A 23,637-nucleotide genomic window follows, 5' to 3' on the forward strand; every position below is an offset into this window, starting at 1 on the left:
ACAGGAGTAATTCCTTAATAACGGGATTAATAGCAGCAAAGATAGTATCACTTAGCTGTCAAAAGAATGATTTACATCTACAAATATATGTTCCAGATGGCCACTTGAGAGTACACTGAATTTAAATTAAGGGAACAGATTGGATTTATTTTAAGAAATTTTGAAAATTTGCACACTCAGAAAGGGCCATATTGTCGGGCTTAGTGACCACTATGCATTCCCACCAAACCCAAACCTAAGGTGCCTCAGGAAAGTTCAGCCACTTTAGCTGCATTACCTGAAAGCATGGACCGAGGAGCACAGGTATTCTTACACACTGAAGACTGAATGAAAAACTTAAACTCCATGTATTAAATAGAAGACTGTATAACAGCATTAAAAAAGTATATTAATTATTTTCATTGGTTAAATACATACATAATAACAAATTTTAAAAGTAGCGTATGAGTAAGCCTTCATTACTTTTCAAGCTCTTCCTTAGAAGGGACTCTAAGCCTTACTATTTTTCAACATTACTCTTTTTACCCAGACTCTTCAGAACAAGAATGAAAACATCTTTATGCCTGGTAGTTAATTAGAAAGTTCGTGAACCACATAATGTCTCTTACTCAAAAGAGGAAAATTTCTCATCTTTATTTAATAAAGTCATAATTTTAAACTAACTTATAAGAGAATAAAGGACACCTAAACTTAACAGATGTTGGAATAAATTTTTTAATGTAGACCAACCAGCAGAGGTGACAGATATTCATTGGTTTAGCATTTCTAATTGCCAAAGTTCATAGTAATTAACACTAATTGTCCAATTCTGAAGCTCCTGCAAAATAGCCTGGATAAAAATCTTTCTGATTATTTGAAAGACATCTACAGTTTTTATGTGGCATGGGACATTTTCTACACATTTTTATAGCAAACCATTTTCATCAAGTAAAAATGAATGTCACAATTTTTATTAATGATTCTAAAGTATCTTTTTGAAGAAAATGGTTTAAAAACTCCAGGAACAAATTTTTATTTCAGAAACAACTAAGACTGCTCAGTGACAACACTGTAATTACATACAAAGTTATTTACGAAATCCAAAACTTAAAAGTAAGGTTAAGAGAAGTTGAGTATTTCGCAGTGGTTACACCTCACACCGAGCAGAGGTGGATTACTGGAAGGACCCTACTGATTTCAAACACACGACTGGCAGGTGGGACTCAGGGAAGGCTCTTCCCACCCATCCGACCAGAATTCACAAGAAACACACATGAAATCCCAGTGAAGTTGAACTAACCAACAGAGGGCAGCTGACTCACAGCTATATGAAATTCTTATTCCTGCTGAAACCCATGGCAAAACCCCCTTACCATCAATGAAATCCAAACTAACATCAAACCGTTTCACCTGAAATCTATAAAGCCAGGACTGGACACCAAAACCTTCTCAGAAATTTCAAAGCTTTGCTAGTGAAACTAGCACATGTTTTCAAATAATAAAGATAATATTAAAGGAGGAGATAAACTCATCAAAGTGCAAATCAGATGAGTGTTCTGAAACATGCAACTCAAAATTGTTCACTTCAAATTTTTCGAACTTTGCAGAGATTCTCAAGCTAGACATCTCTGCTACCACTACAAAAATTGAAGTTTGCATACTATGTTTATTCTTCACCAGTAACTCTTGGAGAAAATCTGTTTTTATAATGCATGCTGGCTAAAACATTAATTAAGGAAAAACACAAGAGTAATCTACCAATTAAAAAAAAATCATCATCTAATCACCCAATGACCAAACCAAACCAAAACATTAAAACTTATTGTTCTATTTTTTTAACAGCAGCATGTGGTTCAATACCAGTGCCAAATTAATTCTCCATTAAAATGTAAGTAACCATTTGAAGCCTGCTTTTTAAATTATTAAAGTGTAGCTAACATCTGTTTATTGTGAAACCACAAATGAGTCTCGGCCCTTTTAAAATTAATCTGTAACTCTAAAAAACACATAGACTATATTTGCCATCAAACTGTAATCGACGCTGGGTAAACTTTATCAAGTTTATATTTAATGATTTTTGGTTCTGAGTTTGACCTCCAAAGTTTATCTGGAACATCTGGAACACCATTGTGCGCTACATCTGTCAGTGAACATGAAGGTTCACAAAATGCTCCCTTCATAAAAGGATGCAAGTTTCCTGGTTAAGTTACAATATGGGAAACAGCTGACTCAAAAATAATATAAATTATAGACAGATTAAAAGCCCTCATAACCTTTAATTAAGCAATAAATCACAACAGACTACACAGAACTGCTGATTTATGCACTCCTGAAGTGAGAAGCAGTAAATAAAATTAGCCAGAACAGAAAATACGTCTTACTGGAGAAAAAGAATCTACCCTTTGGCCTTTCATTCATACATAAAAAGTCACTCGGCCTTAATTTCTTTCTAAGGGTGGCTATAGCCTGCAACACATTTATAACACACAGACATGTCACGATCTATAGGTAATGAAGAAGGATTAGCTGAATTTGTGCAAAGTCATATTTGCAACTCTTTTCTTAATGTCGCTGCTAAAACAGGGACTTCAGGAGACAGGGAGAGGCCCAGACAGCTGTACAGTGGAGACAGCTTTAATTTGGCCTTTCATTCCCCAGACCGATCTGCATGCGACTGGAATTGTTTTCAACTTTCGGAAAACAGCCCTAGCAAACTACAGACCTCCCTGACACAGGGGGTTGTACTTGCCAACCGCTCAGGAAGCTGTAATTGGGCCTTGAAATCCCAAAATCTCGAAGTGGTTTACATTCCAGCCAGCAATATGGTAATGTTGAGGATCCTGATGCTGTCACCTAAAAGGGTGCAAAATTCATGTATTCAACTTGCAGTTCAAATGAACACATTTAGCTGATAGCAAGCCCAGCACAATCCTTCCAGTTATGTGAGGAGAGATCAAGAGGAATACAGAAGGTCATTTGCACTTCTATTCTGCTGTCTTGGAGGAGGAAACCAATTAAACAACATAAAAAGAAAATAAAATCCATTCCTGAATCTATCAATCAGCTACAGCGCATAAAACAAAGCAAACTGAACAAATGAGATGGGTCTAATTTCTGGGAAATGGCCACAAGAAACGTCTGCACCAGAAAAAATATTAATACCTGTTAAGTATTAATCAATGATAACTGCTGTAGACGGAACAACACAGCAATATTATACATTTAAGAAAGGAAAGACCAGGATTATTTTAAGGACTATAATGCAAGAGGTGCCTGAGCATTCCTGGGCTTCTCAGTAGCTCTGACAGATGAATCCACATAGCATACATCTTCATGTCTATTCTCCCTGTTTGAGCAGCAACTTCCTCTCCAATTATTCTCTCTTATTCATGAAGGAGAGTCAGAAAGTAGGAATTTTCTGCTCTGAATGCTCAAGATATGTTCACAGCATGCAGGTGAGTCAGACCACCTTTAACAAACTCCATTCCTCTAAGAATAAAACCAACCAACTGAATTTGGTCAGCTTTAAACTGAGGACACCCAGAATCTGCTATATATTTATGAGAAAATTCAGTCCTCCTAAAAGACACTGCTGTCCACTTGAAAAATGAAAAAAGTGACCAAAATCCTAATTAATAACTGACCTAGGGCTGTATACCTAGCCAAGCAAACACAAAAGACCTCGATACCGAGGGTGTGAGACACATCCAGACTTAGACATTTGGCTGAGCAAAGGATATACGAGATACTCTGCCCAGCAGAGAGGACACTCATTTCTTTACTGCAGTCTTCCCAACAGCAGAGCTGGGAGCAAACTGCCATGACATCCTTTCTTAAAGCTTCTTCCTAGAATAGCCTCACACTGGTTTCTGATGGTAGCAGATGCTAAATCAGGCCAATGCCAGTACCCAGTTTACCAACTCAACCCAACCCAACTCTACCCAACCCAGAGCTGGATGCTCTGCACCGTGATTCAGAATGCACACACAAGCTCCCTAGATTGGACAGAGCTGGGCTGCCTTCCGCTTAATGCACTCCTGTTCAACATGTTGCCAATATCTTGTTGCATTCACACTTCAAAAAGTCTTGAAATCATGTGGCAGGTTCTACACAACTGTAAATTATTGTAATTTACAAATTATTGTAATTGTATCTAGGTCATTACTTGACCTAGAATCCATTTAAAAGGAATTCCCACATCCATGTCTTCTACTACAGCGAACATTATTTTGTAATCAGCAGATAACATTTTGGAAACTAATTTTGTACACAAAGAAATTATAAAAGAGAGTAAAGAGAAGAAAAATGTGTCAAAACCTTCATTTAACTCACCAAAAGCAAGAAAAGTTATACTTCTGTGTAATTCACTGTTTCTGAAGTCATGTGTGATAAAATGCATCATGCCAAATAGCTGTTTTTCACATCTTCTCCCAAATGAGAAGGTGAAGACATACCAACATATTTTATTCTGAAAATTCTTGTGTTTGTTCCAATTAGAACAGAAGTTACATCTTTATTCTAACGATTACACAGTATTTCCCCTTCCTTAATGACTGTGAATCTAAAACTGAGAACAAATTACACCAAAAACTTTGCAGAAAAGAAACAGAAAACTTTCTGAATGGAGGAAGGCGGGGAAAAAAAACCCACCCAAGATTAAATCTGCTGCCAAGGAATAACCAAGGCATCAATCCTTTGTGTTCTCCTGCTCCTAAGACAAAGACAAGCAAGAGTAAGTTCAGTCTCAGTGTTAGACGCTGTCACACTGATTTATGATGCCCAGGTCCTCCAACATGACATATTGTCCACAAGAGATTCAGCACAAACCAAACTTCTCTTCTTAAAAAATATTGCCCAAACCAATTTAATTTCAGTTCCTTAGGTGAAATGCTAATACTTTCTTCTCCACTGGGCCACCCATCCTTCTATGGCTGATTTTCCATTTCATTCCATCTCTTTTGCAGAGAAATAAACAGGACAAAGCACTTTTGTAGTAACTCCTGTCTTCCGCTATATTTTGCAGCATGCTATCATATTAAACAATAAATATTTTTTCAATAAAAAACATAGGAACTGTATTTGAATCAGAAATAATTATGGGTAAATTTTCAGTTCCAGAGACGCAAACATATCACTTTCTTTTACAGCAAAAAATCCCTGCTTTGATACATATTTCATGAAGAACTTGGTGGGGCTGTAGTAGGCAGAAAAACGTCATTTACTCAATTAGCACAAGGCTGCTAATTTCTGTGGATTCAGAGTAATTCTAGGAAGGAGACTGGCTTTGTAACACATTTAATTTCACAAAGTGCAAATGTACTCTCACAATTACAGGAAATAGCATTACACCATATATCAACATGCATTATTATTAAAGAGAAGTTTAAAGGAGCTATACATAAAAAAAAGCCAAGTGAAAAAAAACTTTTAAGGAAGCTGTTAAACTGCTCTGTTTTTGCAAGGCTAAGGCTTTTCCTGAGTGGTGTATGGGGTTTGCGTGGCAAGGTTTTGGTAGCAGAGGGGCTACAGGGGCAGCTTCTGTAAGAAGCTGCCAGAAGCTTCCCCTGTGTCCGAGAGAGCCAATGCCAGCCGGCTCCAATATGGAGCTCCAATATGGACCCGCTGCTGGCCGAGGCCGAGCCCATCAGCGATGGTGGTAGTGCCTCTGGGATAATGTATCTAAGGGGGGAAAAAACTGTGTAACTGCAGCTGAAGAGAGGAGTGAGAATATGCGAGAGGAACAGCCCTGCAGACACCAAGGTCAGTGAAGGAGGAGGGGGAGGAGGTGCTGGAGCAGAGATTCCCCTGCAGCCCGTGGTGAAGACCAGCATGGGAAGCCCACGCTGGAGCAGGCTCCTGGCAGGACCTGTGGACCCACGCTGGAGCAGCCTGTTCCTGAAGGGCTGCACCCCGTGGAAGGGACCCACGCTGGAGCAGGTCATGAAGAACTGCAGCCCGTGGGAAGGACCCACGTTGGAGAAGTTTGGGGAGGACTGTCTCCCCTGGGAGGGACCCCTCACTGGAGCAGGGGAAGAGTGTGAGGAGTCCTGCCCCTGAGGAGGAAGGGGTGGCAGAGACAGGGTGTGATGAACCGACCACAGCCCCCATTCCCCGTCCCCCTGCACTGCTCAGGGGGAGGAGGGAGAGAAATTGGGAGTGAAGTTAAGCCTGGGAAGAAGGGAGGGGCTGGGGGAAGGTGTTTTAAGATTTAGTTTTTATTTTCTCATTACCCTACTTTGATTGGTAATTAATTAAACAAATTTCCCCAAGTCGAGTCTGTTTTGCCTGTGACAGTAATTACTGAGTGATCTCCCTGCCCTTATCTCGACCCACGAGCCTTTCATCATATTTTCTCTCCCCCGTCCAGCTGAGGAGGGGAGGGTTGGAGAGGCTTTGGTGGGCACCTGGCATCCAGCCAGAGTCAGGCCACCACAAGTGGCAATTGTGAAAATATGTTTTTACAACTCTTTATTCAACAGAAAACCTGCAGGAGAAAAGAAAATCAAGTATGGATAGCTATTGAAGCTAAATACAAAATTAATATATGCTGGGAATTAGAGCAGATGCTACAGGGTTGTTATCCTGAAGGACAACATGGGAAATGGCTGTATTTTCCTTAGGAGGCAAAGCAGTACCCACCCACATGGTGGACTCTCCAGACACTCGCTTCGGGAAGATGATGTAGTGCTCAGGCTACACGGATTCGGCTTGCTACTTTTGCTCATTTAACAAATTAAATCATTGTTTAGTATCAAAACTTTCAGTCACATCAAGGAAAGCATAAGGAAACCAGGAGGTTCTCGCTATTTTTTGACACTGAAAATTCTCCCACATTAGTGTAGCAAGCAAAAAAAAACTTGTCATTTTTATGATACTGTAAAACCACACTAGAATCTGAGGACAAATGTTTTCTGTGCTGTAATTCCTTCCTTTAAGGCTGAGTGGGAGGAAATCAGACCTTCTGAAGGTAAAACCAAGATTAAGGATAGGAATTTTCTTTCCAGAAGTTACGTTGCACATGAAGCAACTGACTATTCATAGACAGAGCCAGATAAAAATACAGGTCAGCCATGTCCTTGCATGCCACAGAAAGGGATCGTACACAGTTGATGCTACTGATACAGCAGCACAGGACTGGGCTCAGAAATAAACTCCTGGCAGCTGAAATCTATGAGAGGAAGAGATTTTATGAGTGCCTTGAAAAAGTTCAGTGGATTTTCTGACAATTAGAAATCTGTACTATAAAAGAAGTTATTTAAGCAGGAGCTATTTATAGATAATACATTACTAATTATATTCTTGAAGCCCAATTTCTGATACTGAAAGTTAAGAGCAACTCACCATCCAGGGACTGGATGTGAGCTAATACAGTGATAGCAATTAAAGATGCTGGGTACTTCCAACACAGAAGCCTAACAGTTCTGAAAACACCTCATACAATGCACTTATACATACATATGTATGTATAAAAGATATACTTATGCAAAGGAAGAGTACAGCCAAGTATTATATCAAAACAAAGCAGGGAAATAAACTTTTAAGTCAGACACATGCAAGATTAAGAGAGTAAATACTATTTCAATAATTCACAGTCAGATAGGAGACAAAGATAAATGAAAGAGGTTGCAAATATTTTGTGTCAGCAAGTAAGGACAGGAATAACTTGGAGGAGGAAAACAGGAGAAACACAGAAGTGTTATACACTGCTTATTCAGAAACGTTATTGTATACAAAATTATTGCTCTGAGAGCAGTTACCGACCTCAGTAAAACTGGACTTCGTTTCATTACAATGTCCATTGATACTCCCTAGGCAGAGTTCCTCTGGCACAGTCTAAGGGAATTTTTGGATCATGGAAACTTCGCTTGCCAAATGTGAGACAAAAATTGCCTAGAGAAACAGCTACTGAATGTGAGCAAGTCAAACTTTATTCTGGGTACTACTGCGTTAGTTTTCTTTGGGAGTTTTTTGAAGAATTAGAGTGTGAAAAGCCCTGGAACATCTTAACAAAAGGCCTTTCCTGAACAGACCTTTCCTAACATTACAGATTAGAAAAGGGGAAAGATCACACACACACAACTCCCTCTCAACCTCTAGCTCAAAGCCCAGCTTTGCCTCACAAGAGATAGTAACTTCCACAGTTCACAGCAGTTTCTGAGCCCATTCAATCTTGTACATTCTAATGGTGAGTTTTCAAAGCCTATAATTTTGTAAGATTTTCATTTTTAACACGAAATTTGACATTTTTTTGCTGATCAAAAAAATTTGTTTTCTCTGAAGCGCATGTAGGACTGAACCAGTCATTTCCTATGAAAAGGTTACCAGAAATTCATACATCTTCACACTGGCTTCTGAGAGATCTGATCTGTAAATGCACCACTGCCCTCCTCTTCCTTTTTGTTAAACTTTTGTCTGCAATTTCAGGAAAAGTACTTGCAATTGTAATGTGCAAGGTGTCCGTATTTCTCATATTCTAGAGTGAACACCAGAAAATGTCATTAAGAATAAAATACTCATTTTAAAGAAAGCACTAAGTTTAAATTTCAAATACATGACATGTTTTTCCTGCTATGCCTGCCTTTACAAATGCTCCCAATCCTTTAAAAATGTTTGCTTAAATATACACAGTATCTATAAAAGGAATAAACTACTTGCTATGATATTTGTCCTTTAGCAGGACTGGGTAAGAGAGACAGGGAGGAAGGAGTAGGAGGGAAAACCTTGACAAGAATATATATATTAGAGCAATCAATAAAAAGATAATCCTTGGAATTCATGAGTCTTTAAAATCAGATGCATTTTCTTGTAGTAATCCTAAAAACCTATAAAAGAATATTCAGGCAATAAACACCCCATAACTCATATTTAACCTTTCATCATGTAGAACTACATATTAAATAGCTTAGCAACTGCATGTTCTGTAAGTGCATTCAAAAAGAGCAGAAATAGAAAAATGTAAATGCTACACCTCTTTTAACATTCATTGCACAGCCAAGAACATCTGCCAGCTGACCCCATAATCCAATTGGCTGTTCAGAAGCAATCATATCCTTAGATAAGAGCTGCACAGCTTCTACATGCAATGCCCATTTGCTTTAAGAGATGGAGCAAAATATAGTTAGCCAACTCTTCAACAATTTTCAAACACTTAGAAGTAAGAGACAAAAGCAATTCAACATATAACATGGACCTGCATTAAAATACTGTCATCTCTTCCCCCCAGTATTGTAATTTGTCTTTTAATTTCACAGGGCAATAGCACAGAGGAAGTTTAAGGCTGAAGTGACTATATCAAATTGAGTGATTATATCAGAATACCAAGTGCATACAGCCCACTCAAAGTGTTCGCCACTTCTACTAGAAAAATAAAAAAACCTGGAATAAAATCTGGAAGTGCTCAACCTAGTCCGCCGACTATAATGAGCAGAAGAAATATATAAAAGCTGAATTAATTCTCCTAACACTGAGTTTACTTCTCTTCTACTGCAAAAAGAGTGGACTGCTTGAGAGGCTCTACAAGCAGAGGGGGATGAAAACATCCGAAAGAATGGCTTCAAGATACTCCAGAAGAGCCAAAACCTCTGTAGACCTGAGAGCACAAAACCCATGGAACGTCATTGCAGTAATACGACGTGTCATTATCTCTGTATAAAATTAAACTTCTGCTAAAAAGTTCTGTCCTAAATACCCAAGCTGCACTACACTGACTGAACTGATTCTAGGACGACAGCCTTTTAAGAAACATTTATGTGATTCAGATAATTATTTATATTCATCAAATAAATTGCTTTGATCATGCAAAATGCGCCTCTCTCCACAGCTCTGCTAAAGTATCTGTATTGGCAGAGCCCCCAACATGGTGGGAAATGGTAGGAGAAAATTGCCGGAACAGTGTTTTAAGTAACACTCTCTGTAGTTAAACTTATGTCAAATATCTGAAAGGCACTGATAAAAAAGGGGTCTGCCAAGTAGCCTAGAGAACACCCTTCACAAGAAGAGGGTGAAAAGATTATTTGGCTTAATGAGAAAAAGACACAAACTGACTCAGGGCTTTAATTGTAAGACACTGGAATACAGAGGGTTTTCCAAAGTAATTAAGCAATAACAAGACCGAAGGTCAGAACAATAATTAAAACAAACAAACAAACAACTACAAATATTGGAAGAAATAATACGGAAATAATAAAAGAAAACTACTGGTGCCTAGAGGAGTTTATTGTTGGTTCTAAGTTATCTAATGCCACCATCAACTGAATGAAACACAATGTAACACAGGAGCCTTTGAGAGAAAGCAAGGTGATTTAGCTTTCTCATGCCTGATATCAAACAAAAGCAACTATTTCACTGCACGTATTTAACCCGGACTATATAAAAATAATTAAGATGTCACATATTTATATATAAAGAATCTAGAGAGCTTTGCTCTAGGATTTAAACACCACCCAGACCAGAGGAAAGAGAAGACAATCTGCCTTGCCATGGATTAATGACTTGTGTCCAGCTTAGCTAAACAGCAGTGCAATCAGCTAATTTAGTTTAACATCTGGGTAGGCAATTTATGCATGCTGCAATGTGCCTAAGGACCCCAGTGTGTCTAAATCTCTGCAGGAAGTCAAAGTCCAGTGGGTGCAGAGCAAAACTCCTTCTGAACCACACAAAAGATTGAGAAGCATTTGGGGAGGCAATGAACAGAAACACACATAAGACGTGTATATGTGTGCATATATACACTTATAAACACGCACTTTCCTTATTAGCGCAATTTCTTCCTATCCAAAAATCTCCAAAATATGCAGGATCTGATACCATTCTATAAATCTAAATTGGAAAAAGGGAATCCATTGGTGTGCTAAAACAGCTAGAAATAGTTTCTGCCTCTATCAAAAAAACCCGCCAACCCTAAAACAAGGAAAAAACCAAAACAAAAACCAAAGCAAACAAACCAACCACCCACCATACCTCAAAAAACAGACCTTAATGCAATTCTAAGGTGTCACTACTAGAGCCCTCAATAGGAAGCCCTCTAATGAATTCAGTGGGTTTTAGACCAGACGTGTGTTCCCAGTAAAGAGGCAAAAAGCACCGACCACATTTATATTAATACCAGCCGTGGCACTTCACAAGCACCGTGTACCGATAAACCTTACAGAGAGGTAATTTTCAAGTTTAAACAGTTTCTTTCCTTTAATATCTTCTGAAAGGCTTCTGAAATTAGCAAATCTAATGTGTGTGGGAATAGGCAACGCTTTATAGCAGTAAGTTTACTTTTAATGGAAGTAGTCTGCTGTGTCTATGGGTAACAAACCCCAGTATCTTTTCATTACAAAGGAGCTTATTGTTACCATACGACTTACTGTGGGATTTCATTTTGCCTCTTTGGTGATCTGTCTGATCCATTAAGAAAAGCACTGAGGTATGGACAACATACACTTTATTGCAGTTTTATATTTTTGTAGTCCCTGCTGCTTCTGTTAGGCTACTGCCTATGAATTTCAAATAGTAATAAGGAAAAAGAAAAATAAAAAAGTATTTACTAAGTTTCTCACAGGAAAAAAAATAAACTGTGAAGAAAATGAGGCAAGTTTAGAATCAGGTTTAGAAGTGATGCTGCATCATGGGGCATGCCTGCTGCAGCAACAACTGGATCCACCAGCTCTAGCACCTACAAGCCGCTACACAACTAAATCTTCGTATGAATACTACTGAAGTCCTTCTACACATACTATGCAACATATTTTTATATATATATATTCATAACACATATATGAAGCCCTTCAGCATGACTGTTTCTGTCCTATTAATTTTCGTAGTTGAATCTAAATACTTAATAGTACTTCATCAGTGTTAATTAGTGTTGAGAATTAACCAGCAAATGTAGGAAATCACTATTAGTTTTGCAGAAATGCATACAGCATTGAATGGAATTTAAATAGATGCTGATCTTTACAACAGAGTAGCAATTTAGAGATTACTTTCCTCTTATGGGATACTTCAATATTGAATATATGGAGATTAATGTTCAAGGGAACTGGTGTTCTGTTGAAGGGAAATGTTGCTAAAAATAGCAATATATATTTAATGAATGTTTTTGCAGCAACCATAGTCTCAGAGAGAATTAAATACTTTTAAAATACCCATGACATCTGAGCTCTGTGATGCTTATACACTGTACAGCTTGGATTATTTGTCCATGGCTTCCTGTGCTCTGGGAGATAAAAATTTCTTTATAGAAGAAATATGGTGTTTCAGGTCAAATTCTGCTGTTACATGAGCATCTCCCCCTCAATGCTCAAGAAGTTCAAGGATTACCTACAAAATCTGACACAACGTGTGGTCCTAGAGACAACCCCTGTTTTTAATTTCTTCACAGCACAGTACCTTTTGATCACAATTATAAATACAGTAAGCACAGAGAGGTTTCTGTTGGCTATTTAATGTCGCTCACCTGGTTCTTGAGATCCAGCTTTGGGCAGGGACGACCTCCATTGTAAGGCTTCTCCTTAAGCCACTTGGATCGGACTTTCACCCCCGGTCCACAAGAAGAGCTGCAAGGGGACCAACTGGACCAATCGCTTAATTTGCAATCAAACGGGCAAGGGACCGTGCAAGATTCTTCAATGTAACCTAAACCAAAAATTTAAGAAAGGTTTTAATCACTGCAACTAATGAACTCCGATCCTCTGTCATCTCACCGCAATCTGTGTAATCAACACAAAATGATAACTTCTTAACAAGAAGACATTTGGCAGACTGACAACGCCTTCCCAACATGAGATTCTGGTGGTATTTGTAAAGGACAGCAGTGACTAAAACTAAGTTCTACTTGGTTTAGTCCAATGATCACTAGGAAGGCTGCAATAAAACTAACTGATGTGAGTGATGCATGCTGGCAAAAGTATCTGTTGTGAAGCTGGTGGTCACCAAGATTATCTTCCCTATGAGACTGTGGCCATAATAAATCCTGGAGAACTGGGTGTACAGCCCAATTTTGTAGTCCTTTAGTATTACGCTAGCCATCTCCAGAGCTGGCATGAGCAGGGAATCAGAGGCTCTCTTCCCAGCAGACAGAGGATGGTGATGGCACAAGAGCTGTGCTCCTGGCAGCTCCCACAAGGTGTGCGAGGGACCTGCCTGCAGCCTGCCAGCTGGAGCGGTGCGGGATTTGCTCTTGGGAGAAGCAGATGAAACCTGCTTCCCACTCCTTTCTGGTAGTTCTCTTTGCACATCTTCCCAACTGTTTTGCTTATTCTGGGTTTCATAAATGGCATTATAAATCTTGGCTTTCACCTTAACCTGGCTTGACACAGAAGTCCTCCCAAGATCATAACCTCTTAAAATCAGAATACCAAATATCTGCAGGACCAACTTCCTGCTGAATTAAAACCCAGCAGGGTTTCTCAGTGAAAAAACAAGGTTCCTTCATACAGGCACAACCCCACAGCTGGTTTAGGAGCTAGCATATGGGAAGAGAAATTTCACAGAGCCCAGCACTGGCCACGGAGCTCCCGGTATGCAGAAAGGCAGTGGAGGGTGGCCAAACCCTTGGGGTCTCTGGGGGATTACTGGCACCAGTCTCGGGTCAGCAGTGTGCAATAGCTCCTGCACCTTCCCACTTAACATGCTGCATTCGTTCTCCTCGAGTTTCTATTATCTGCTTGTCATGTCTCTATGTACTATTTTAATTTAAACAAAAAAGAGATTTCATGTTAGACCATGAAAGCCAGTGGCTGCTAAGATCAGCCTTTATTACAGGTGGCTTCGACCCTCTGACAGCTCTGGCAATGATGGCCATGAAAATAATTGAATTTCATCCCTACTGTATTTCTGATGTTTCTCATTTTTACGCCCTTTCTTTCTGTTTGGTTTTCATTGCACTAACACTCCATCTGTATTCCTTACCTACCAAATACCAAATTAGCTCATTCAATTACTCTTTAAGAAAGGATTCCCCACTCTCTATCGAGGTGACAGTCACTGCAGCAGAGTGGAAAAAAAAAAAAACCACCTCCAAAAACCCAGAAGCAGCTTCCCTTCAAAACATCCAGACAACCGTGAAACACTGAGGCTGAGGCACGGAGATTATTCTGGCCTGGAGCTGGATTTACCAGCTCTGCCATGTCTGAATCTGCTGCCAACTCCAAACCAGGACTGTGTTATATCCTGAGCATTGACCCACAGCAGCAACATGCTGCCTCCCCCCCGGTCTTCACACTGAAGTCAATATCAAGAAAGGTTTCAGACTTATTTAGGTATCCCCCACCGGAAAATATCCTCCTCTAGACATACAAGACATACGGATGTTGTCTTTGTAAACAGTGCCTTAAAAAATACTAGAAACAATAGCAGTTCCCTCCTTCAGTTCAATGATGCTCTATTTCTTCTCTCTTTTTCCTTCGTGATGGTACTGCTCCCTCTTCCTTTATGGCGGCCACCCTGTAGCCTGACAGCTGCAATCATTTCTCCCTGGTAACTCATGCTGTAACTCTTCCCTAAAGCTGCAGAACTGTCTCCATACGGTATGCTCTGGTTTACTCTGCTACCTCTTATCTTGTGTTTCGTTGCCTTTTCATTTGCAGCTCCAAAGCCACTGGAATTGGATCTCTTAATTATTTCTGACCCAATCCATTACAGTGGTGTTTGCATTTTTGAGATATTTCAACTTCGCATGTTTTGTATTCTCACCTGAGATTACACCCATGCCCACACATATACGGATATTTCCAAAATAGACTCACTTTTTTCCCCAAATGAAACTCCCAAATGTCCTGCTAATATTCTATTTCACCTGTTTAGCTTGCCACTCAAAGCAATTTATAATACATTATGATAAGTAAAAGAAATTTTCTCATGATAGATTTATGAGAAGCATTTCTTAGGCAGTTCTCCAAAGAGTTCTGTTCCACCGCCGTATGAAATATCGTTTTTCCTTGGGCTGTGTGACAGCCTAGGTAATTAACTCTCAACAGAAACAAAGAAAGTGCCTTGTTTCAAAGTAGGATTAGACAGAGGGGTTATCAACTTATCAGTGAAGGCAAAATGGGCTAAGCCTTTTGGCAGTTCAAGATCTACCACTATAATAAAAAGAAATATAAGACACAAAAATAAATATAATATAAAAAAGACATATAAAGAAGAGGAAGGAAAAGTTATAATAAACAAAACTAAAGAAACCTATTCTGTTTCATCCCAGAGAAGTGGTATGGGGATTCCTCAGCGAACCACAGAATTTCTAAAGACATCCTGTTGCTAAGAGGCCAGCTCTTTACTTTTTGAGTTTCCTCATCCATATTTCTAAATTACATTACGTATAAACAAATAACAGCCAGCTAACAGAGCATTACATTACCATATTGCCCAGAGGAAGCCAATTCTCCATATTGAACAATGCTACAGAATCAGAAGGGGAACATAACTTTCTTTCAAGCTCTTCTCACAGGCTGCCGTTATTTCTTCTATCAATCACGTGAGGTTAATCCTATGCCAAGACACCCATGGACTGAAGATTTCATTCAAAAAAAAATGTTCTCCAAACATCTTTATGTGGTATGTCCTCTCTGCTATGACAGAGAATGACTTTATGGTTATATTGTTGTATGAAGAAACAGTAAATAATATTGTACTCAGCTCATTCGTTGCCTATGAGAACAGGATATTTGTTTTTCTCTGTAGGAACCAAGCAATGGCTTGCCGTTGTCAGGGGGTTGAAAAGACTTCGGTTTGGATACCCACAATATGGCATTCCTAGAAAACTTGTAGCATTTACATGGTGCATAATATTAAAGGGAAAAAAAAACCCTACCAAAAAAAAAACCAAACAAAGGAGAGATCTGCTACTGCACAAGGGAGATCTGCTACTAAAACAATCTATTAATAAAGAATTCCACATTCAGGCTATTATCTAGAGAAATAGTTCTTACCATAACAGAATATGAATAAAGGAAACAGCATAAACATGTCTGAGTTGTTTTTGCTCAGTTTGGGGAGACTAAATCAAGGTTGAGTTTACGCAGTTGGTTTTGTCAGTGTCATCCTCAAACATCTCACTCATCCATCACATTCCCCATTTTTCTTTCCCCTGCAGAACCCGGTACCAAAAATTTGTTGAGTTTCCAAGACCTTCTATGTAAAAAGACATCTTATTCCCCCAGCCCTGCTCAGCCTGCTTTCCACGTGTTCTTATATTATTTCTTGAAGCTTCCTTTAACCTCATCTTTTTTTTATTCTTCAAAATCTCAAATACTATTAAAATAATGTTAATTTAATTTACAAACAACAGATGAGGGTCTCTGTCCTGTCTGAACCAAGGGCAGGCTCCTGAAGACCACAGAGCTGGAGCTGCACACACAGATCATAGAACCATAGAATCATTAAGGTTGGAAAAGACCTCTAAGATCATAAAGTCTAACTGCCAACCCAACACCACCATGTCTCCTAAACCATGTCCTGAAGTGCCACGTCTACAGGTTTTTTTCAACACCCCAGGGAGGGTGACTCCCCCCCTCTCCAGGCAGCCTGTTCCAGTGCCTGACCACTCTTTCAGTAAAGACATTTTTCCTAATGTCCAATCTAAACTTCCCCTGGTGCAACTTGAGGCCATTTGTTCTTCTCCTATCACCTGTTACTTGGGAGAAGAGACCAGCACCCACCTCACTACAGCCTCCTGTCAGGCAGTTGCAGAGAGCGACGAGGTCTCCCCTCAGCCTCCTCTTCTCCAGGCTAAACCCCCCCAGCTCCCTCAGCCGCCCCCCAGCACACTTGTGCTCCAGACCCTGCCCCAGCCCCGCTGCCCTTCTCTGGACACGCTCCAGCACCTCAAGGGCCTTCTTGTCCTGAGGGGCCCAAACCTGAGCCCAGCATTCGAAGTGGGGCCTCACCAGTGCCGAGCACAGGGGCCCCATCCCTGCCCGGCTCCTGCTGGCCACACCAGTGCTAACACAAGCCCGGGGGCTGGTGGCCTCCTTGGCCACCTGGGCACTGCTGGCTCATGCCCAGCCGGCTGTCAGCCAGCACCCCCAGGGCCTTCTCCGCCGGGCAGCTTTCCAGCCACTCTCCTACTTGCAGGAGGTAGCTACAGAAACACTAGTGCACGGGATATTTAAGTAGGCACTTTGAAACGTACTACTGGGAATGGTCCTGAATTGGCAGGGAAAATTGAGCTGGATGATCAAATAAGCCTTTTCTATGTTTAGGTGCTATTGTCTTACTATTGAGACACTGCCAACCTAATGGGATGAACAAATGCATTTACCTAGGCTGCACAGCTCATTTTACTATTATTTATTCATTAAGAACAATGTGCTTGTTGCTGTACAAGCCACAAGTGGAGTCTCTTCCCTATAGTGCCTATAATAAACAAAGCACCCATAGATTACACAGGATGTACTGGGAAGGCTCAAACACACAATGTAGCAACCATTACTCTCGACTCATTTCTTTTGTGCAACCCAAGGGACAAAGCAATAGCAGGTAGATTAATAAAGTGAGGATGATGGTCTGGTGGGTGTTGGAGGTTAAAGCTCAAATACACGGTGTAAAAAATGTTATTGTCTCATTTTGCTGTGCAAACCAAAAAAGCCAAGGCAATAGGAGGCAGCTGGATGATGGGCTACTGGGTGTCAGTGGCACAGAAGGACAGAGGCGGTGGACTGCACTGCAGTGCCGGGGTGGGAGTTTTGCAGGAGTACAATTTCTTTCCCACCTACACAAGACATATCACACCAGGCACAGCCAGTGAGGGGCTGCAGTGTCCTTGCATGTCCCACTCTGTATTTGTGAATGGATCATGGTGGGAGAGGCAGGCAATTAGTAGGTTTACAAACTAATGTGAGACACTGGCATCCACCTGACTGTTGCACTTCCAAATGATAAATTTGCTGCGGGTGTAAGGTCTGTGCAGAATGCTAAAAACAGTGCCAACGGGATTCCAAGAGGCTGACTTAAAAAGTGATTCAAAAATAAACATTTCTCCAGCAGCTTTGGAAACAGATGCACTTCTAATTGAATTGGCTTTAAACTCATTTGTATCCTTTCTAATGTATTTCATCATTTCAATTAACAAAGTTCTAGAGGTTCTACCCTTGTTAGTAAACCTTGAGGTGCTTCATAAAACTCAAGGTCATTACTATGAGAGGGAAAATTCTGTGTATCACCACAACTGCCACTAGTAATAACACCAGTAATTTCCCTTGGAGTCTACAGGATAAGGGATCACCCTTTAACAAACAAGGAAGCAGCACTGTGGACTGTGACACAGAAGAAGTGTTTCTAATTACACACACCAAAGGTAGAGGAAAAAAAAATTGATTAATTTTGCAATTAATATTTACATTCATTTGATTACTGACTGTGAAATATATAGAATAACACCAGTAAATCCATGTGGTGATAAAAGTCTAATAGCTAAAGACTTTAGAAGGGAGACCTAGTGGACCATGGAGCTCGGTGGGCCAGATTCTGCTCAGCTGAAGATTTGGGATCTCCTACAAAGCAAACCTCATGTTCTAACTGAGGTTAAAACTCAGCATTGAGCCTAGACTGCAGTTAAGAAACTAACTCTACCAGCTGATCACAGCCCTGCAGTTGGGGCTTTCCCAACATGCCACGGATAAAGCAGCCACGGGCCATGGGCTACACGGCAAGCTCCAGAAGCCTGTGAGCTCCAAGGGGAGCACCTCGTCCTAAGCAATCCAGGTCCAAACATTTAAATCCTGCTTCAAGGGAGAACATTATTAACTGAAGGAAACTAAGAATACGTCTGAGAGTCTTAAAGTTGCTAACAACTCCAGATGCATTTAAAAAGGATGTAATATTGCCATGGAACAAATGTTTAATCTTTTTTTTTGAAAAAGCAAGGATTTGAGAGATTTTATGTATTATTAGTTTGCTAGCTGGGAAAATTAAGAGATAATCTAATGAACACATTCAGTAAATGCACAACCAAAAAACCCAGCAAAAGTAACTTTCACATCAAATATTTTGCAAAGCTCAAATAATGGACCCCCTTAGCTAATTTATTGCCACTTGCTCTTCTCAATAGAGGCACATGCTCTCATTACCTCCTAGCAAACTGATTATAGATTCTAAACAGACCAGAAAAGAATTTTAAAAAACACTGATAAGTTTAACTCAGCATTATTGTTACTGAAATTCATCCAAAGGTTGGATTTATTGCTCAATTTCACGGTCTCTATAAATCCTGATGAGGCAGTTGGGGTGATCCTGACTTTGCATTATGATTCCTAATTTCTTTTGATTTTGCATTACATCTTTCTTCCTTAAAGAACTTGTGAGCTTACACTTTGAGTTATATACAAACATATATTTATGACATATATTAATGACATATTTAGTATTTTAACTAAAGAAGGAAATCTCCATTAATTAGCACATTCCTCGTGACAGATTGCAGAACAACCTGAGAACTCTTCCGGAGAAGAGAGACTCATCTGCTGCCTTCTGAGTGCAAATAAATAGTGCAAATAAACAGGACTTCGCAGTGTACATTCATCTCATAGGGAGCTTTCTATGTGGACAGGCAGACATCCACTGCACAAATCTGGCTGGGCTTCAAAACCAGCTGTGGCAATGAGCCCCCTCCTCCTGGGGCTGCTCCTCCATGGTGAAGGGCTGGGCCAGGTGCTTGGGAGCCCTGATATCTTAAGAAACTCCTTACTCATAAAAAAATTATCCACTGGGATCAATAGCAGTTAGCGTAGTAGCTCTGCTGTGGTTTTCTGTATACTTTACTCATTACCCTGCCACTAGGATAATCATCTGCTTTGTCCAAACAAAATTGAGTAGCTTTTTTTTTTTCCTTTATCAGTGTCCCATCCTCTGTATATCAGGAAAGAAACTCATCCCACTGTACTTCATGATGAATAGTTTAGCATATATGTTCTTCAGGCTACCCAATTCTTAGCAAAAGCAGATTTTTAAAACAAACCTGAGATTGTGTTCATTTTATACTATTATTATGAGATTTATATAAAACAAGGCTTTTTTTAAAAGGGTGAACATACTTCCACAATACATCATGAAGAAAAAATTAAATTGTCCACAGACCGTCACATTCCCCTCTTTCTCCTCCATCTGACTTCTCTCAGAGGCCCAATTGCACAGTAGCTCTGAAAATAGATGTACATCGCAGAGTGCTCTGAAGATCAATATAGACTTGGGCAATTTGGACGAGGCGGGAAGCATCTTCCAGAGCCAAGGGTCCATCACTGGGAGAAAGCTGCTGCCAACTGTCACCAAAAATATCTACCCCCATCAGTAAATCATCTATGGCCTGAAGGTCAATGGTTTCAGGCTTTTGTGGAGCACACTAAGAAACTCATTTTCAGAGTTTGGGGCCCTCTGCAGAGAGCATCTTTCTGGCAGTTTCTAAAGATACAACGTTAGGCACTGTCAACACAATATGCCACCTCATTTCAGCTGCCAAGCTGTGACCCCAAGACACAGACAAGCCTCATTTATACAACTTCCCTTGGACAACGACGTGACAGTTTCCACTTTACAAAATGAGAAACACTGATGCATTTCCCTGTATCCTGATAATTAGCAAGGATTGCGTATTATAACACTGCTTTTATTTCAGACAAAATAAACCACCGGGTGATTCTGCAGAAGAAAGGAACACAAAGCAATTAGATCCATGTGCAATTAATATTCTCAAGAAGGAATAAACCTTTTCTTCTTTCCTTTAAATGTATGTTCCTTGTACTTCAATTTACAAACTCAAGCGGTGTTACCAAGGGTAAGGGCCTCTGTTCAAGAGCAGGTCACACAGGCACTGAAAAGGCAGGGAGAAGCTTCTGAGCCCGCAGCACCCTCTGCAGCCTCCCTCCCCACCATCACAGGAGGTGGGTGACACTGTGACCCCTCAGATCAATACATTTAAATCAATACACTGCCTCAACTCCTCGTCTCATCGACACTAAATGAGAAACCTAACTACACTCTTTAATTATATGGGTGCTGTTTTAAAGATGCCACTAACCATTACCGACATTAGGAAGATGTGTGAGTGCTTTTCCGAATGCCAGGCAGCTGCCGCGAGGTCCAGCCTGCTCAGAAAAGGAGTTTCACTCCTGCTATTAGAGGTCACCTCAATACAGAGGCAGGGATACAAAGGCATCTGGCCTTCTTAAATAAAGCTGTACTATAAAAACCATCTGATGGGAACAGGTTTTTAAGAAAAGGAACAGTCTTGGGTTTCCACAGCTTAGGCATGGGCAGAGCAGCACAACTCATTTAGATGATGGAAAACCTTGAGATGGAAATAGGACATTTCTGAGACGTTAGCAAGCCCCAGCACAGAGTACTGATGTACTGAATTCCTGATAGATTTTTGTTTAAATATTGCAGCCCGACTTTGAGCACTCTGGTTGTGTCATCCAATCTCTTCTGCTGGGGGACTTCAATGAATTCAGACAGAAGCAGAAAGCGATGCAGTCTTGTTGAATAATACAATTCTTAATGGTCACTCCTCCATGTTACCAAAAAAACCCGAGATCCAAGATTTCACAGCCAGAATCTCTGTCCATGGTGATGGATATCACAAGTTTTGCAAACCAAGCTTTCAGTGATTTAATTTACACCATCCTAATTTGCAAAACTTGGAGGACAGAGAGATTTCGAAGTATATCTCAGACACAGGAATAGACTAAGGTAGGATAAATTCTCAGTTACTCATCAATAGCATTATGATAATCCTTAGAGCAGACGGAGCTAAAGCTTAATTTTATCCACATTTCCTAATTCAGGCTCATTTCCTCAAATCTAAATTCAGCTGTTGCTATGTGTCTGAGTTGGTCTCCCAAACTCTTTGATCAAGCAGACTACACCAGGCACCTCAAAAGGCATCCACTACGTGCCCATCTCCCCATGCCATGCTAACTTTATCGCTGCATGCAGTGCTCCAGCAAACTCATTGCTGCTCAGGCAATCAGCTCATTTTATTCAGACACTGGCCTATATGCAACACCTGGAATTCTTATTTTTGTAGGACTCCTGTTCCATACAAGCAGAAACACATTATATTGCTTCTGAAGATCTTCAGAATATGTCAGATGTGAAACCCTTCAACTCTCACTGAACAACTACTATGTCCATGATACTCCCACATACGAACTCCCACTAAAACACCTACTATGTCCAGTGGCTATAGGGCTCCCCACCAGCGGAAAAGATATGAAACTGTGACTTTCCACTTAAATGATTTGTCATCCATTTATTTGCCTGAAATTCCTGCTCATCAGAGCTGAATAAAAGCCAATCAGGTTAAAAATCACTTCCCAGTACATGTCACTGCCCAGTACAGCTACACATGTCTCAAAGGAAGTTCTCCATAAGCAGGAAAAGTGTAGAGGTCTTAACACCAGAGTACATAATTCATGAAAAGGCTTAGGCTAAAACAGTATTTCTTCACACTTCCAATGTAACATATTAAGCAGAACAACACATAGGGAGAGAAAAATGTTAATTTTAAATCTATCTTTGCATTGTAGCATTTTATTAGATAGAGTCTTGCTTCATAACAGGCTGTACTTGTGACAAATGCATTATTAAGGCCAAAGAGATGGGCCACATTTCAAAGAGATACTCGTACTGTAGCCTACTGCCAAAATCAGGGCAGTAGATCGCCCAGTGAATTAACTTGCTATCAAAGCTCTCCTAAGCCTCCGATACACTATTTCTACACCAAGTTACTATTTCTACACTAAAAACATTCCCAACTCTCACGAAGAGCTTTAATCAACCTGTCAAAAATGGAGAAAAACTGACTGAGCCTAATAATAGAAAAAAGGGCATGGACATGAAGAAGGGTGGGCAGAGGTGGTCCAGCAAGTAGAGGCTGATGGTGATCGTCAAACACAAGAAAGCCTGTCTGAGGTTCATAAAAAATCATTCCTTCGCATATTCTGGTACTGCCGCCTCTTCAAATGGGTCATTTTATGGAATGCAGCAAAAAGCATAAAAGAAATACAGGCAAAAAGACACGCTACGAAGATTTATATTTAGAGCCAAGGAGTAACAACAGACATCACTATGACTAAATGCAGCACCTACAGAGGATGCTGCTCAAACAGCTAATCCTCTAAATATTTCCTCATAAGATGCATGCTTGCTTTCTGTAAGATGATAAAGATCTAGAAGAGTGTGCATTTCTACATAGTAATGCCTCAGGGGAAGTCTTACCTTGCTTTAAACAAGCTGCTCTGATAGCCAGTTTGACCCATTCAGAAATAACGTTTTTGATGGCTGTTTACCTTTGATTCTGTTGCCAGAAAAACATAGAGAACCGCAGTGTCTGAACAGTTGTCTTGTTATCCAGTTTCATTTGATAAGTCTTTTAACATCCAGAAAGGAAGAACTGTAGCCAAATTTTCTTATGACTTATGAATAGATTTTGGAAAAAAGGAAAGGAAAAGATAGGGAATAAATCAATGTTCTTTGTTATGTTCAATGTGTACTGTTATGACAGTAAAATGTAAAAATCCTGTAGTCAAACAAGAAATGGAGGGCAGGTCCTTTATGGGCTCTGCTTCTGTGCTTATATCTCCCCTGGCAGCCACAGCTGTAATTAAGAGTGTCGCTGCACACCCAAGGAGATGTGCAGAAATGCTGGAGAGAGGTCCAAAGGAGAACCCAGATGGG

At 40.1% G+C, this 23,637-nt stretch overlaps 1 protein-coding gene across 2 annotated transcripts in view; it reads right to left on the minus strand.

Moving 5' to 3' along the window:
• THSD7B (thrombospondin type 1 domain containing 7B) overlaps positions 1-23,637 on the minus strand; it is a 284,929-nt gene that overhangs the window by 68,710 nt on the left and 192,582 nt on the right. For both annotated transcript variants that reach the window (XR_012660584.1, XM_075092835.1), the window contains exon 15: positions 12,425-12,603. Coding sequence is in view for 1 of the 2 variants with exons in the window: in XM_075092835.1 (XP_074948936.1) it covers positions 12,425-12,603 (179 nt within the window). In the remaining variant the exon portion in view is untranslated. The remainder of the gene's footprint in view (positions 1-12,424; positions 12,604-23,637) is intronic.

The sequence above is a fragment of the Phalacrocorax aristotelis genome, chromosome 5 (genome assembly GCF_949628215.1).
Source record: "Phalacrocorax aristotelis chromosome 5, bGulAri2.1, whole genome shotgun sequence".
NCBI lineage: Eukaryota > Metazoa > Chordata > Aves > Suliformes > Phalacrocoracidae > Phalacrocorax > Phalacrocorax aristotelis.